At 30.6% G+C, this 18,259-nt stretch overlaps 1 protein-coding gene across 1 annotated transcript in view; it reads left to right on the top strand.

Moving 5' to 3' along the window:
* LOC129231734 (glutamate receptor 1-like) overlaps window positions 1-18,259 on the top strand; it is a 376,261-nt gene that overhangs the window by 209,812 nt on the left and 148,190 nt on the right. Inside the window, exon 4 of the mRNA XM_054866095.1 lies at window positions 8,066-8,266. Coding sequence (XP_054722070.1) covers window positions 8,066-8,266 — 201 coding nt within the window. The remainder of the gene's footprint in view (window positions 1-8,065; window positions 8,267-18,259) is intronic.

The raw sequence follows: 18,259 nt of genomic DNA, 5'->3' as shown, positions 1-18,259 counted from the left end.
AAAAAGTGAAAATGAGAGATTAATTTAGCAACCAATGAGAAAAAAGTAAACCATTAAATAACCAATAGGAATACAAATCAAGTGCGAAAGCTTCCTAACAGGTACAAAACAAACTCAGAAAATAATTATTTATTTAATTTTATTTGTATTATAGAGGAGAGTGCTGCACCTTGGGACACTTTTCATTTTTTTAATTTTTAACGTCAATTATTTGAATCAAATTTAAGATCTAAACGTCACATTAAAATACCCAACATACTTCTATGCAATATATTTTTTGAAATTCAGACAGTTTGAAAATAAAATATTCCCAGCCATTTAAAGTAAACGTTCCCAGCTGTCCCAAGGTACAACATCCTATTGTAACTAGGGACACATCCTGTTCTACTATGGGAAAGTCTTCATGATTCAAGAAACAGCTATATACTTGAACCAATTTTGCACCAGAAAAAAAAAATGTTTTTTTTTTCATGGTAGTGAATCACCTCATGAATAATTAAATATGAATTATAAATTAATTTCTAACATTAAATTTGTTTAAAATACTACATAAGGTTAGAAAAATTTTCCATGTTCCTAAACATATCCTAATTATTAAGAACCATGCATATGTTGTACCTTGGAACGTGTCCTAAGGTACAAAACGTTTGGCTATCCCAAGGTACAATCACCACGTGGTTTACGAAAAACCAAAATGATAGTCAATCTAGATGCACTATCATATTTTTCTCATAAGAAAAATATTTAAAGTACATCTCTTTTATAACAAATAAAATTCAGTTGATTATATTTACAAATGCAAAGACAAAAAATGAAATAAAAATGAAGAAAATATTTACTATGGAGTCATGAAATTTTCTTTTTCTCACAAGATCGTCAATTTTACTCATTTGATGCTGATTTTTACTATGGCACCATTTAGTGGTGAAGATTACTATTAGAGATTGCAAAAACATGTCTACTAAAAATGTATTCTTAGAAATTAGCAGTGTAACAAGCTACAACACTCTTCCCTATAGTGTGAAAAATAAATATTTCTAAAAGTATGCTATAAGTAAAAAAACGAAGATAAAAATGTTTTTTTTTTATTAAATTTTAATTTACCACTTTTTTACATAATAAAATGCAGTTAAGGTAAAACGCTTTTTATACTAGTTCTTAAAATGACAAAAAGATAAAATCAATTTAGTATCCTTGATAAAATGTAATAAATTTTTTTTCTTTTACTAAATTGCATCAAATTTATTTAACTAAATAATTTTATTTCTGGATGGAATCTACTTCGAGTTTTTCCCGGTTTCTAAAAAACTTATATAAAGTCTGAGAGTAAGAATTCGCATAGAATGACACCAAGCTGAATTATGAATTTGAAAACAGATTACAATTTCTAAAATTGATTGACAAAAAAGTCTGGGTGCTTTTTTTTTTTTTTTTGTATCATATGCAATCCATAATATTTTGTCAGTTTGTTACTGATATTTTTAAACAGAGTTATAAAACACTTAATGTCTCTATTTACTACATTTTCCCATAGTAATCAGTTCAATTGTATTTTAGTTCACAATATGCTGGTTTAAAGTTGGTTTAAATCAGCAATCAAATCTTTTAAAAATGATTTAATACAGTAAAACCTCGCTATAACGATACTTTGGGGACCAAAGAAATATATTGTTGTAGAGGGATATATTGTTATATCGAGAGCCTATATATTTTGATAATACAATAAGTTTTTTTAATTTAAATGCTATAGTATATGCATTACCTAGGTGAAAATGTTTTTATATATAGTATATTTGTAATACATTTATTGGCAAGGTGTTAATTATGATTAAATATTACTATCAATTGAATAAATTCCGAAAATAAGCTCGTAAACATACCTCAAATCCGTTTTTATTGAAAAAAATCCAATATTTTTGTTTGTTTGGCCGCTTTTTTGACTGTTAAGTCAACCAACAAGGTACACATTGAGTCCAAAGCACGAACATGATCCTCGTTTGTGGATGGAAGACTTGAAAAAAATGTCCGCAGAGATTTGACTGATTTAAGTGCTTCCTGGGTCGACAATAAGGATTGTGATGGACTCGTATTATCATCATCATCATCTTCTTCCTCCTCAAACTCTTCTTTTCCACTATGTTCCATCTCACCAGTAATTTCAGAGAGAATTTCTTCATCAGTAACTCCTGCGAAAACAGTAAGATCGTCATCCGCTGTCAAATGATCCTCCACGTTCACTCCATATTTTTTGCCCGTTTTTTCCTCGAGTTGAGACGCAGATGTTTGGAGATTCAAAACTATTTCCTGATCATATAAAATATCACAGTCTGAGGAATTTCCATCCCAATCAGATAACATTTTATCTTCTAAGACACCTAAACCGGCCTTTTTCCCACAATTCAGAATGGTTTTCCCTGTTACTGTCCACCAACTTCCAGCAATAAAGTCACATGCGTCCTTAACATTTACAGCTTTAAAAGGGTCTTCTACTTTATTTTCAATCCCCAGAAGTATCAATTCTACTAAACGTTTCCTATAGTATCCTTCAAAACATTTAATTATGCCCATGTCGAGTGGCTGCAATATGGAAATGCAGTTGGCCGGAAAAAAAAAATCAACGCATTGTAGTTCTGGAATTGAGGTGTGAGCGGAGCAATTATCAATCAACAATGCAATTTTTTTCTTCCTCTTCTTCATTTCCTTATCTAACTTCAGCAACCATTCAGAAAAAAAAAAATTAGACGTCATCCAAGCATTTTTATTGGCTTTATATTCCACAGGAAGACTTCTCACATTCTTGAAGCACCTTGGCTTCAAAGATTTGCCGATAACAAGAGGTTGAATTTTATGTGTTCCTGTACTATTGGCACACAGAAGAACAGTCAATCTTTGTTTTGATTTCTTCCCGCCGTGACACTTTTCACCCTTAAACGTCAATGTTCAATCAGAGAGGAGTTGAAAAAACAGTCCAGCTTCATCAGCGTTATAAATGTCTTCTGGTGCATACTTTTGAAGAATATCTTTCATCTTCTCTTGTCTCCAGGCATTTGCCTCATTCATTGGAGCAGATTTTTTCTCTCCGTGAATTTCCTGGAAAGTGATTCCGTGGCGATCCCGAAAACGCATTAGCCAACCTATGCTAGCTTTAAAAGTTTCGTTCCCTAGCATTGCTGCATATTTCCGTGCTTATGCACATAACAAGGGTCCATTTATTGGGATATTTGTTGCCCTCATCTCTTGAAACCACTTCAGGACGGCAGCATCAATGTTTTCATTAGTCGCGACTTTTAATCGTTTTCGCTTGGGATTAACTGAATTTGATCTCACAGCATCTTCAATATGTTTCCTCTTCTTGAGGAACGTTGCAACTGTAGATTGAGATAATTCATATTTCTTAGCTGCATCAACCTGCTTCATTCCATCATCAATATCGCTGATGACGTTGAGTTTATCTTGAAATGAAATTTGCTTTCTCCGTGCCATCTTAGGGAAAAATACACTAGTGAATAAAATCAAATCTTTCGTTTTCGTCGATCATGTGACAGTGATGACGCAATCAGATGGGAATGTTACACCTTTTCGGATCATCTTCATTTGCCACTCACTCAAAAAAAAAAAAAAATAACATTTTCTGTTTTTTTTTTACTTGGCAAGCATTTTTAAATGTTTAGTTTCCCTCTCCATGTGCATGTTTTCTTTTCCCAAAAAAGAAAAAAAAACACTGGTTTAAACAAAATAAAAGAACAATCTCAGGGGGGGGATAGGTAGGACGGTTTCAGCTCTTTATTCCTTTGGTCTAGCCGCCTTTTGATACAAGGGCGCCTTTTCTTTTTGTTCATATGTGTTGCAAAAGAAATTTATACGATTGTACTGCTTTATTATTTTGTTTTGACTTGTGAAAATAAACTATCTCCAGCGCGACGCCATTTTGGAAACGCATTGTTTAAAATGTAGCGCGAAACTTAGAGCTAACCATTTTTAAAGAAAAAATAAAGTTTTAAGGTTGTTTTTTTGAAAATAGGAGGGGTTACTTTCAGGATTTTACTGTACTTGCAAACCAAATTATCGTAATAAAGAGGGGTTGAAAACTTAAAAAAATATCGCTTTACAGGGGTTTATTGCTGTAGAGAATATCGCAATATTGAGAGGAGGATAACATTAATTCCTATGCGAGTTCACCGGGACCACGAAATATTATCGTTGTAGAGGGATTTATCGTTGTATCGGATAACGTTGTAGCGAGGTTTTACTGTAGTATGATTTTAGCGAATTTCAGGTAGTGTCTGTCAAAACAACTATTGCTTTCAGTACACCATGAAATGATGGTATAGTTAATATCGATCATAAATTGCTCGGAAGGTTAATTAACTGCGTATTTCGGCAATTGCTTGCTTATAATTGAAAACGGTTACTGACGAACATTAGATACAAATGTTCAATTCTAATTATGAATCTCGTTTTCACTTTACTATTAAATCATACACTGAATGTGCAGACATATTGACCAGTTCAGTGGAGTTATAATGAACAAGTTGATTGATTCAGAAATGAAATGCTTTCAAGTATATTTATTTACGCAATACAACAATTTTTGTTAAACATTCGTAAAATGCAATCCGGACGTAGTTTTTATTTAGACAGCAAACGCATGAGACAAGAAGGCACACATTTAACACATTGTGCATTTTAAAGGCGATTTAGGAGCCTGGGCCTGAATGTGACATTTTTCTAACAAATCGTCACAACATTTTTTTAATTTGATTGATTTACTTAAATTTAGGTTTTTTGTTTAAGCAAGTCTACTAGTTTTTGAGATTTAAACATACAGAGGGTAGCCAAATTGTTATACTCAAATAAACTTTTCTGTATTCTTATTGTTTTTTATTGTTTGACTTTGAACACATTTTAAAGTTAGTTTAAATAATTAATTAAACATATTAAACGTAAAGTACCTTTTGATCGATACTGTATAAATTAGTAAAAAAATAATAATTTTATGTTTAGCAACTTCACCTTTTGCTGCTATCACGGCATGGATGCGGCGGGGCATGCTTTCAATGCATGATATGGCTACTTGAGTTACATAGTATTACATATAAAAAAAACTTTTAATTATTCCAAATATTACAAGAAGAACCTTGTAACTTGAAATTTTAACGGACACTGACGTCTATCACATTTAAAGTAGTTTTAAAGAAAACGAAAAGTAAAGTGTTGCCAGAATAAAGTTTACAGTTTTAAATGTACTGTAAAATGTGTTCAAATAATAAATCTATATTACAGCAATGAAAAACAATAAAAATACAAAAATATTTGATTACATTAATTTGACCACCCTCTATAGGTACCAACCTACTAGAAAAACTATTAACAAATAAATTCACGGAAAAGATCTGTGTAACTTTTAGCCCTGTGACAGGGGTTGGTTGTTACACCAAACAGGGCAAGTTGTCACAGTAAAATACGAACTAAATCTAAGACTTGATTCACAGCAATCACAGTTTCTTACTGCATTTGGATGAAACACAGTTTTTTTTTTTTATGTTTTCAGGTTTAATAGAACATTTTTATACCTTATTGAAGCAAAAGTTTGTTAAATTCTGACCTAATTCAAAATTACGAGCTTAAATCAACCCAAAAATTTCGTAAATTATTACATTTAGTCTTATTTTTTCATAAAAACAAAATATATATATATAGCTTCTAAACTTGAAGTTAATTATAGCAATGTCAATTATTTAATGAAAACCTAATAAAATTTATAAAGATAATAAGATGCGTTTAATTCTTGAGACTATGCCATGTTGTTGAAAAGCATATATTTTTATCAGTGTTTAATTAAGATGGAGTTTTTTAATTTCAACAAGTTGATTTTTTTTTATTTCTTTGATCATATAGCGATTCATGAATTTTCTGTCCCACCCTATTATGTGGCACGGTTTGCTTACATATTTTACTATTTTACTTTAAAAACTAATTACGCTTCACAACAAAACCTTCAAACAATAAATAAAACGAAAAACAAAACAGTTAAATTAATGACGAGAGCTATGTTAAAAACAATACATAGGATCAATGCGACATAACTTAAAATACCTTCCGTTTTTTAGTACAATACAATAATTAAAGGCATTTGATACTTCAGCATAAAAATTAAATTTTCAGCAATAAATTAAAACGCAAAATTCTTACGGTACCCAATTTGTCATTAAACCGTGAACGTCATTTCATTAATAAAAAATGAGGGCATAAAGTTAGAGATGAAATAGAAAAGAATTGTAAAGATCATTAAATACTTGAGGCAATTAAAGGTTGAGTTTTCAGATCTGGAGACAGTAGAATGTAATTTCAATTTTATTGCCCGGGTTCAGAAATAATTGACTGTAAACTCATGATTAATGAGCGCTCTTCAATAGCCATGTGAAAATATGAAAAAATGAATTGTTAAGCAAAATTTAGTGGGCATTAAGAACGTTATCAAAATGTTACTCTAGAGTGAAAATTTTAAACCTTTAAATGTGAAATCCTGTTTTAATATGCTACAAAATGTATTTAAACACATCACGAAGAAGTTAAATTCTATTCTTTTAATTGTTTACTTGCATGTGAGAAATATAAAAGTTGAAATAAATCATTTTATCAGCCACTTTTTAGTTTAAAAAAAATGTGATGGTAGTTTCAAAATTGCTATTTAAACCTTGCGTGGTTAATGATTATTTTAAATTTTCAAAGATGCCAGTCTCAAGGATAATTCATGGTTATCATATGTACGATCTGGCCAAACAGTTCCTGTATCACCGTTACTACTAAACAAAAAGGTTCTTTTTGTTTAGTAGTAACGGTTAAGAATGAGAACAGAATCTTCCATAGAACACTTTACTATAATAATATTTTTAATGCTATTTTTTAAATATGTTTTATTGCTTATTGAATACTGAGCTTCTGCTAGTATTTACTAAACGGGATAACAATACACCATAAATATGAAAGACAAAATCAACGATAATAAAGCAAATTAATGCAAACAATTGTTTCGGTCTTATAACATTTAAATGAAAACACAAGAGTAGATATTATTCAATATGTTTGCGGAACGAGGGAATGCATTTTCTTTCATTTCATCTTCTGATTTCAGAAATTTCCATTTTTTTTTTTTTTTTTTTAATGTACTGGATTATACACAATCTGAATGCTTGCCATAAACAATTGAAAAAAAAAAAAAAAAACTGCAGTGTTTACTATTCGTCTCGATGATTGCCAATGATTGCTTGGTACGTTAAATTCGTGATACGGAGATATGTAAAATGCATGGTTAAGAAGTTATTTTTTTTTTCCTGCTCAGAACTAACCAAACAAAGAAAGTATGAATTTGTTTAAATTTCTATTAAAAGCAACCCAAATTTAATTTAAAGTGCATTGTTCAAATACAGGCTGAGGTACAACTTATGCTCCTCCACAGCTGCTGGTTCAGGAAATGACGGAATATCTTTTTTCAATAATGAAAAAGTAGTCGCAAAATTTCTGAATTTTGAGTATTAAGTTGCGATTTCTCACACCTAGAGAAAAAAATGTTACACCTTCTCTCTTTTTGAGAATAGTTAATGAAAAATTTTAGAGTAAAATATATATTACACACAATTAAAAGGCCATAAATATATCTTTTTTAATGTTTACTATATATGAAATATGTAAACAATACATCAAAATATAATCTGGATGACCCGTTTTCTGCAAGATAAAGAATGACGGACACTGAAAAATTTTAGTGGAAAAAATATATTACACGCAATAAAAAGACCATAAACATGTATTTTTTCATGTTTACTCTATGCGAAATATGTAAACAATAACATCAAAATATAATCTGGATCACCCGTTTTCTGCAAGATGAAGGATGACCGACTCAGAAAATAGCACTTGAGTTACTGTCAAACGTATTAACATGATCGTTTTCGACTTGAGTTTTGCAGTGTAACACATTCAATTTTCATAGAATCATGTTATTTATGGTAGAAAAAAATTAGTTATAACTGTCCAACCAATAAAAATCATTTTATTTTAATAGGCTGAAGCAGCTCTAATGTATGACGTGGCCAAAGTCATACTTGACGCTTACAGTCGCTTACTGAGAAGAAACCCTGATATATTTCGAAATAATTTTAGAAGAGGTGAAGTTTACAACAACGGAACAAAAGGGATAGACTGTAGAAGAGCGCCGGTTTTACCATGGGAGCACGGCGAAAGGATTTCTAGAATTTTTAAAAAGGTATTTAGCTATTGATTTACACATCGATAACAGTTTTCTCTTTAGCAGTTATAATTTTGTACTAAGTTTATTTTATAAGTCGATTTTTAGTATATTTTTTTAAATTTTTGCTTTTTAGGTGAGCTATAGTTTCTTGAGAAAAAGCGTAAAGGCAAGGTTAAAAAAAAATAAATAAACCCCTCCTATCTTTGGTATCGAGGACAAAAGATTTTGAGAAACACATACAAATGTATTAAAAAACTATATATTTTCCACAGTTTTTATTTCTTATTGAAACTTTTTCTTAAATTATTAATATACAAATTTCGTAAGTATAAAAAGTATAAAACTGAGAGAGAGAGAGAGAGAAATAAACTGTCTGAATGCATTTATTTTCAGATTATGTTAATTTTTTCTATAATAATAATAGTAAAACTTTGAGATCAAAATTAAGAGCTGACTAGCTGACCCGTGCGAAGCTTTTGTGCTTAATAGTGGTAATAAAAAAAAATCTGATTTTTTAACGGAAAATGTTTTGAAAAAAAAAGGAACGATGTGAATTTTTCGTAGAATTTTGCCGTGACGATGAAAAAGAAAATAAAGGGATGTCTTACTTTTGAAGCTTTATGAAGTATTAAGGAATAACCGAAACAAAAATCACCCTCGAGAAAAAGCATTTATGATAATGCGGTTTTTTTTTCTGATTTAAATGCAACAGTAAAACTGTAGCTTACAATACTGCCCTGACTTTAGATTATATATTCTTGAAAATTTTATTCCGAGGAAAAAAAATCATTCAAAAAATAGGAAACCCATTGTGGGATCAAACCCACGACCTTAGAGTTTTAAGCACAACGCTCTTGACCAACTGAGCTATAACTCTTCACTTCTGAGGCGTTATACACAAAGGTAAAGCACATTATAAATCAGTATTAACCGTTTTTTTTTTAAAGAACTCGTATAGTGAATTTGCTTATTTCTTTTGCCGAAAGCGGAGAAAACAATCTTAAAAATGATGCCTTACTTATGAAATTTGAAGAGTTATTCATAAAGTTATGGCGTTGTCACAAAAAATCCCATATAAAATATACAATGAAGCCTAACTAATGAAAAACAAACAAAGTAAAAATTAATAAATGGATATGATGTTTTAAATATTCTTAGAATCTTTCAGAGCAAGTATAAATCCTTTAACTTTCATATATGAGGCAGTGATAGGCAAAGGAATGTAAGTTCCAAAATTAAAAATTTGGAGATAACCAGTACAAACGGTTATTGAAACTTTCCTCTGTTTAGGGACAAGAGATAGTACTAGTAGTCCTAATAAGTGCTGCTATATAGCATGATTTAGAGATACTTTTCAATGAAAGCCTACCTAGGACCGGAATTTTAACCACGTTTTGCTCAAAACTTGAAAATGTCCACTTACATCCCTTTGCCTATCACTGCTTCATACAGTCTGGGTAAAAACTTTAAGGCCAGTATAATTTTCTTTGAAAAAAGGAAAATGAAATTAAAGGGATTTTAATTTTATTATATTATTAATTATTAATGTTCATTAGCAAGAAATAACGCAACATACAGGATTTGTAAAGCATGCAATAACCAGAAAAGCAGTGGTTTATTCAAAGTTAGCATTACAGCTTGAGTAAAAACTTTAAGGCTAGTAGTATTTTTAAAAACTGCAAGTACTTGTACTGTAATAAATGGCACCTCAGTTAACAAGATTGTGGAAACCCTTCAACGTGCAGTTTTGTGATTAATTTTATCGAAGTTTTTGTCCTACTTGTGACGATATCGTAAGGTAAAAAGTTAACTGTTCAAGAAAGAGGGCAGATTGAAGCCTTTTCTTCAACAAGGATAAGTAGGCGTACTATTGCGAAAAAATAGGAGGATCGAAGACTGAATTCAACATTTTTGTTTGATTTAAATACATTAGTGTAAAAAGAAAACCCGGGAAAACTTAGAGCTTTGTCCTTGCGTCATGGAAGAAGACTTTGGAAATTATTATTTTACCTGAAAAGTACTCAACCAGGAAACTTATTCAGACGATATGTTTAAGTGTTTGTCAAAAAACGATATACAACACAATTAGAAAGTGTGGAAATTTTATTAATGCTGCAAAATAGCTTAAACCTCATTTATTGAAAATGCACAATATGGAGCGTTTCAACTTTAGCTAGGAAATCATGACCTGGGATAACCAATGAATACAAATAATTTTTTCTAACCTAAACGAAGTGGAGTTTGGATGGACCAAAAGGACGGAAGTTCCTTTGGCATGATTTACGAAAAGAGAAAGAAATAATCTACAAACGCCAATGAGATGAAGGCTCTGTCAGAACTTGAGAGTGCTGTGCTTACAATGGTGTGTGCTCAGTTGCGTCTGTTTCAGGTTAAATGAACTCACAAACAAATCAAAATGTCCTCCCAAGTCATCTTTTACCAAATGCTGAATTTATTGCTGGAGAAAATTGAAAATATCAGCAAAACAATGCATCTATCCATCCGAGTAACAGTGCAAAAAATAAGCTCCAAGTACACAATGTTGAAACTTTGAAATGACCAACTAAGTCTCCAGATCTTAACCCAATAGAGAACTTATCTGGTGAATCAGCAAGAAGAGTTTATGCAAAGGAGAAACATTTTATTTCATCTTTAGAGCTGAAATCTACCATCGAAGATAAATGGTAAAAAATACATCCTGAACCTTGTCAAAAACTAGTTTCATTCATGAAAACAAGAATATTTGAAGTAATTTGAAGGAATGGCTCCCGCACAAGCTTATAAATATTTGAATATTTGTCCTCATATGCTTTTTTCTATGTTGGCCTTAAAGATTTTACTCAGGTTCAAATATTGATCTGTAATATTTTCTGATAATGAAACACGTATAATTAAATTTTTTTTTCTTTTTTACTTCTATTTAAGGTTAATAATTATCACTCATATGACTTTTTGATCCTAAGATTAAGGTGTGTCCAATTTCTCAAAAAAGTGCACTGGACTTAAAGTTTTTGCTCAAACTGTACATGAAATTCATCCAAAATACATTGCATTTCTGGTTTCACGTGTGAACAGAGTATCGATGAAACTGCGTATTGCAGCGCTATTTTCTATGGAGACAGCAGTATATGTAACTAATCCAGTTTCCTGTTGAAATGAATTGTAGAAACGAAATACAAACAGTGACGCTCTAAGTATTCTTCGAATTGCGCTTATGCTGTGCACGGAGAGATTCAGTTCCTAAACTATGTGTTTGTCTTTATCTAGATAAATTCGGCCGTTGATAGCATTATTTAAATGTAAATTCCAATTAGTCTGTCATACCATTGTCCTCTTAATTACCAAAGAGCTTATATGGTGGATTATGTCGTACTGTATAACTCTACATTAAGAGTTTTTAAAAAATAATAACGTTTAGAAATAAATGCTTTTGAGTGGAGAACTATTTTATAGACTGTTGTATTTGTGAGAACGTTTTTTATTGATATTCGTTTTGTAATTATTCCCCTTGTATCCTAACTATTGTACTCGTATACTTTTTAAATAAAATGAAATCAGCTTCTTGTGAAATGACTCGATTTAAAAATTCTGTGAAATAAAATTCTCATTTAATTTAAATGAATTGTGTATTTCAGTGTAGCGAACATTTTAGAATTAAATGTGATTCAAAATTTTCTCAGCCAATTTTTAGAAGTAGAAAATAACTTACTAAATTTCGAAAAAAAAGGTAATACCGGATGATCTAGAAACTTTTACAGTTATATAAATTAAAAAAGAAAAAAAAAGAGACACACTAGCCAACCTTGAGTCAAAAAAAGTTTTCCTGGTTGTTCTTGCTAACATTTCAATTACAAACAAACTCGTTGCTTATAATAAATCCCCGATACGGGTGAAGTTTGTTTGCACATAGGTGCACATCTTCCTTCACCCCTGAACTAGCAGAAAAAATTTGATACTCTGAATTGAACAAAAATATGTTCCCAGATTCTGGTTTACATCATGTAGGACAATTTTAACTACAAATTATCAAAAATGATTTGTTAGTTTTGACAACTGTTGTGAATTTTATTATGCACCTCTATTTTTAATTACAAACAATTTTTTTTTCAAAATATTGTATGTTTGACCAGAATCCATTTTTTCTCATATAACAGTATTTTATTTAACAAATACAAGAAGGCTCAAATGAAATAATTATTTCGTTACTTAAAAACTAATATTTAACAAAGAATAAACTTCCTATTACGATCTGAAAATATAGCATAGAGCCCTTAGTAATAACAATTCTGTATCAAAGTCTTTTATACTGCTGCCATTTTATCGGATTCCGTTGCAGTGCGATAATTGTAGAGTTCACACCAATTTCATAATTCAGCACAAGAATAATCAACATTAAAACATTTATTTTTTAAGAATAGTAAAAGTGCAAAATTTCAATAAAGCATAAAAGGTAAAAGCTACAGAAAATCCTGATAAAATTGTTCAACACATTATGAGCTAAGAGTGGTGAGCGTGCGCTTCGCTCGTTCATTCTCTTTTCTTGACCTTTTCGCTCATTTTAATAGCACTTTGTACCACCACACATAATCTACAATCTAATTCTCCAGTGTTTTCATAACTTAGCAATATTAAGAATGTCAATGACTGATACCCTCCATACGTTCAAATTTTTGAAATCATGTGTCACTTTTTTCAGTTCCATTTTCCTTTAAGCTTTCCCTCTGTACACTGTTTAAAATAAAACTAAATATTCAACATACGTTTAGCCAATTTCAAACATGACAAGAATTCTCTGAATTCCAAAGGTTAGTTAAATAATCCTTCCATCACCGTTTTCTTCATTACTGATGCAAAAGCTGTTCTACACTACCAAGATGAATAGATACTTTCCAAACAATGTCCTTATTCAAACAATTATATTGCAGTTTCTTTGTCAAAGTTTTCAAAAGATCGTGTATCATAAATTATGGACTAATTTGGCAAACTGGAACGCAGGATCTTTAAGCATACATCCTAAAGATGACATTTTCTTCAACGAGGCATCAATCACCAGCATTTCTGTGGCGGTTAAAGGAAGGACACATTAATCCTTCCTAATATCTTTAAATATTTTATTTGGGGATAATTTATTTTCCTGTAACCTCTTTTCTTGGGTTTAAACACCATTCGTTAAAGGTAACCTTTCCTAAAAGTGCACTAATTTAGTTTAGGTTCATTCTTGCTATTCATACGTTATAATCATATTTCTGCAAACAGTAGTCAAACACATACATTTAGGTTAAGGATAGTTATTATTTTTGAAAGCAAAATTTTGCATAAAAATTCTGTAAGAGGATTTCGAGATTTTTTTTCAAACAAAACCAACCTTTGAAAATATGCAACTAAAGCAACTTAATACAACATTAAAAACAATGAAATAAATTATCCAAACTTGCCTATGAACGGACCTATGAAATCAGAAGCTATGTATACCCGTTTTGTTTTTATCCGTCAAGAAAGAATTAATTACAAAAAAAGGGCATACTTGTAAAAAATAAATAAATAAATAAATAAAACCGAACGTCCCTGTGCTTTAACAAAATATGGGTGGAATTTAAAAATGAAGTTTAAGAGGAGGTTTAGTCTAAGAAACAAATTAACTAAATATAATAAACAAAGTTCCCAAAATAGTGGTTAAAAGGTACTTTGCAAATAATTTGCTTCAGAAAATAATGCAGTTTAAATTTACAATATTTTCATTTATTTATTTATTTTATTTATTTATATTTTTAAATAAAAAAACGAAGCTTAGAAAGAAAAAATCTTTTAATTTTCTTTTATAAAGTAAGGACTACTTCCCCAATTGCAAGTACAATACAAGTAAACTTTTAAAGAGAAAAAAGCTTATGTATTGTTGAATGTTGAATTGAATATATCAGTAAAATAATTAAGTATTACCGTCATAAAAAATACAAAAAAAAAAAAAAAACTGAACGTTTTGGAAAATATTAATATCGCTTAGCAATTTAATGAGATTTTATCCATAGTAATATGATAAGAAGCTAAACTGACCCAGGTACCACACTTCGATCCATTAACTTTGTAAAAATAGTCGTTAGCGTTTCACAACCATTTGCATACGTTAATAAAAAGTTAAATCGTTATGCGTGCTACTTGAAAAACCCAATGTGAATTTCAGTTCACAACTCAATTACAAATAAATAAGGCAAGTACAATAATTACAGTATAAGTGAAGTTAAATTTACAAAACCATGTTAAAGATAATAAACATTAAACAAATATATTAACAAAAATTATTTTATCCCTCACACTCTACCTAGTTATACAAAAATTAGTCTTAGTTTTATTTCATACTTTTCAATAGTTAAATAAACTCATTTGCTGTATAAATAACTGCTATTCCAGTATGAGTGACTTATTTATTTAAGAGAATAATTCATTTATCCCTTAGGAAATACAGATCACTATTTATTTTGTAGTTGATTTTGGCTTTTTATACATTATTACTCATTTGTGAATTCCCCGGTTGCCACCTATATCTTATACTTCAGTAAAATTCATTTTCCGATGCCGCAAGAGGTCAGGAACAATAAATAATAGACTAATTTGGAAAACTGAATGCTTTATATTTGGAAAATGTATCTCTTGGGAATGACATTTTTTTTTACTCAGTAGCATTAAATCAAAGAGGAAGAGTTCCGGGCCAAAAGATGATAACAGATAAATCTTCCTAACTATGCTTGAGTATTATAATACGAGCAATTAGTAAAATTTATTGACGAATTTTGTTTTTGGTCTCCAAAATAACTCAGTATTATACATGACATCAATAATAATTCAAAGTAATCGTCTATTCCACAAAAGTTCGGAAAAAAAACAAGTTAATCACAACTGTTGCTGTAAATACACCTACAATCAAATAAACTAAAAATCAAGGGTGGGTCATGGGTGATCCAGACCCCTCCCATTGCCATTGAGTTCTTTTGACTGACTATAATCTTATTTAGGTAGTACGTAAAATAATTCCAAGCATATTTACAGTAATTTTAAATTTAACAAATGAAAAAAAAATATTTATCTCGTACTTTACTTGCAAAATCGAACTGCATGTGAACATAAATTGTTCCATAGTGATGATTTTGCGACGCTATGTTTATTTTTAATTATGAGAAAAGTAAAATCATTTAATCTTGTTCTTTCAAATAGTTTAATTATTTGTAATTAACAAATTTATTATATTAACTTATAAAGTAATTATTCAATATTTCTTAAATGTTTTTTGTTCCCGACAATCGATAAAATCAAGAGAGTATGTTTGGATGCATGTAGGAGTATGGAATGAGAATGGTGGACCTTCGAGCCTGTCCCCTCCCCCCCCCCCTAATTTGAAAAATGCCTGCAGGCGTCGCTGATTGAAACTATTGTAAAAATATGAGCAACAATTTTGATAAAACACAACTTTGGAGAAAACACTTGTTTTGGGGTTGTCCTTAAAAACCACGTGCGATGTTATGTTCTTTTTAAATTTGCTTTTTCCAAGTTGTTGTTTACGTTTCTATTTTTCAGCACAAACGTACGTATTCATTTCTCAGATCTTTTTAATTCAGAACAGAGCAGCTGTTAGTCTGAGATGCATATTTGAATTTGAATAAATGGTCAAAAAGTAGTATAGTATTAAAATCTTAAAAGCTTGAATTGAATAAAGAAAATTAGTGAAAACATAAAACACGAAACATAGCCTTGAAAATAAAGAACGCACTTGATAAACCTACTGCTTTTTCTCAAAAGGTTTTTTTTAAATAACACTATTAAATGAAAAATCCAAAGAATTTATTCACAGAGTCAAAGTAAGAATTCAGAATCGGGATCCGATTTCAATAGCTGGGGACTTCTTTTAATCTGGTTGCCATTGTAATTTTTACAAATAAAAATAAATAAGTGAAAAAATAAAATCGCCAAAACCTGTACAGCTACAATGTTGGTGCCAAGTACAGTAACCATCCAATGAAACAAAGGATTATATTCAAAGCCCAAGCAAATTAAGTTTGTTTTCATCATAGTGCATTATCTAACTCTTTCACAGTACTTAACTGTCCGCCTTCAACATCAAAGACACCAGTAATCGGTTATTAAAATTATCCTAATAACAGGTTGATCATGTTCTACGACCAGAAACACGCCAAAGCATTATTTAGCTTCATCGATCTTTTCGTGGTTGATGGCCGCTCCAGTAATTAATTAATTATTTTATTGAAGCAAGAATGTTCAGAGAAATATTTTCAGTGCTGGATCAATGAACAGGAACAGAATTTGGTTACACCGCGATGCAAAGATAGATTTCTCAAAATTTTTATGCCTCACTGAATCGGGACGAGATTTATATTCAGAGAGGCTTTGATTATTGACTCAATTTCGGCTTCCTGATTAGAATCTCAAAAGATGGAGCTTAAAATACTTTTGAGGGAGTTAATTTGTTTGAATATTTATGGGTAATCGTGAAAAGTATTATTGAAAATTCATTCTTTCAAACTAAAGTTTTCTTTTGAAAGAAGTTTAAATCGTCTTTATGATGGATAGAGTTTCATGCATAATGATTGTTGGATTAGTTATTTAAATATTTAGGAAGTAATTTTAGAGCAGTCATTAGTGTCAGGAAATAATTGAGTGAAATAAACTGTTTTGATAGCTTTTTATATTTTTAGAAACAACAAGAATATGAATATGTTTGATATAGAAATATGGTTAATTTATGTAAGTTCTTGTTTTCCTTCGATAAATGTAGGGGACTTTTCCTTTTTATTCATTCTTGTTATTTTTGTTATAACTTGAATAACATAACATGAAATAAGCATGATAAAAACTATTAAGCATTCGATAAATATTTATTTTATTTTTTTTATTCATAAGGTGCCTGATGGGTGCCTCTTTCCGCCCTAGGGAGCAAAGAAGGAGTCTCAGGTTGCAATGGAAGCTAGAAAATATGGTTCCGAAGCCTTTTGGCACCTCAGTGGAGGAAAGACGCTAATGACGGTGCCAAAAGCCCTTGCAATAGTCAAAAGCCATTTTTTTTTCATCCGTAAGGGTGACTCGCTTGCGCATGCGCTACGGCATAAGTTCAGCCACTTTAATGGCGGATGACAATATTATATAAAACTTAGTTGTATGTATTACATTTTCACATTGAATAGTTAACGAAATTTGATTAAAATTCAATATTTTTCGGACGAATCCTAAAAATCTTACTTACGTACAGGCGTTTAATAATGGTGTAACATCTAGGGCTTTCCAACAGGCTTAGTGTTTTTAAAATTGTAATTCATAGTTAACTTTCTACTACTTTTTGTTCAATTTACCGTTAGAAACATTGTTATGTCTTGTTGTTTCTATTATGTGTAAAAGTTACCTAAAATATGTATCAGTTTTTTCTTGAGTACTGTATAAACAACATTTAACAATCAAAACGTTTAATTTTCGCTGATATTTAAAAAAAAAACTAAAACGTTTTAGAAAAAAATTACAATTTTTAAACTCTACAATCCTTTTAAAAAAGGGGGGGGGATTTTGTTTGTAGTGTCAGTTATCTCTTGTATTTACCGAAAAATGTTTGTTAGCAATACGAAGCTATTAATAAGTGAGCGGCATAAGAATCCAATGACGAACACAACTCTTAGAGCAGATATACTTAATACATGAAATATACCAGACAGCCCGGTTATCTCGTCCAGAGACTACAGTTTCGTTCTTATTGGAACTCCTCCGTCTGGAACAGTGAATAATCGAGCTGGAGGCAGATATCATATCATTGAAACTGAGAAAGTCTCTGTATTTATTACGTATTTCATGTGATTTGAAAATAAAATCAGGTTGGATATCCCTTTTCGAGAGTCTGTGTGCCTACTACCGAGGTGACCTAACCAAATCACGTTGGAAAATCGGGCAATATGTAGGATGGCGCAATAGCGAGCAAAACACCCAATATAGACAAATCAACTTTCTTTTAACTTTAGA

This window comes from Uloborus diversus, chromosome 10 (genome assembly GCF_026930045.1).
Source record: "Uloborus diversus isolate 005 chromosome 10, Udiv.v.3.1, whole genome shotgun sequence".
NCBI lineage: Eukaryota > Metazoa > Arthropoda > Arachnida > Araneae > Uloboridae > Uloborus > Uloborus diversus.
This window is presented reverse-complemented; position numbering and strand designations above follow the sequence as displayed.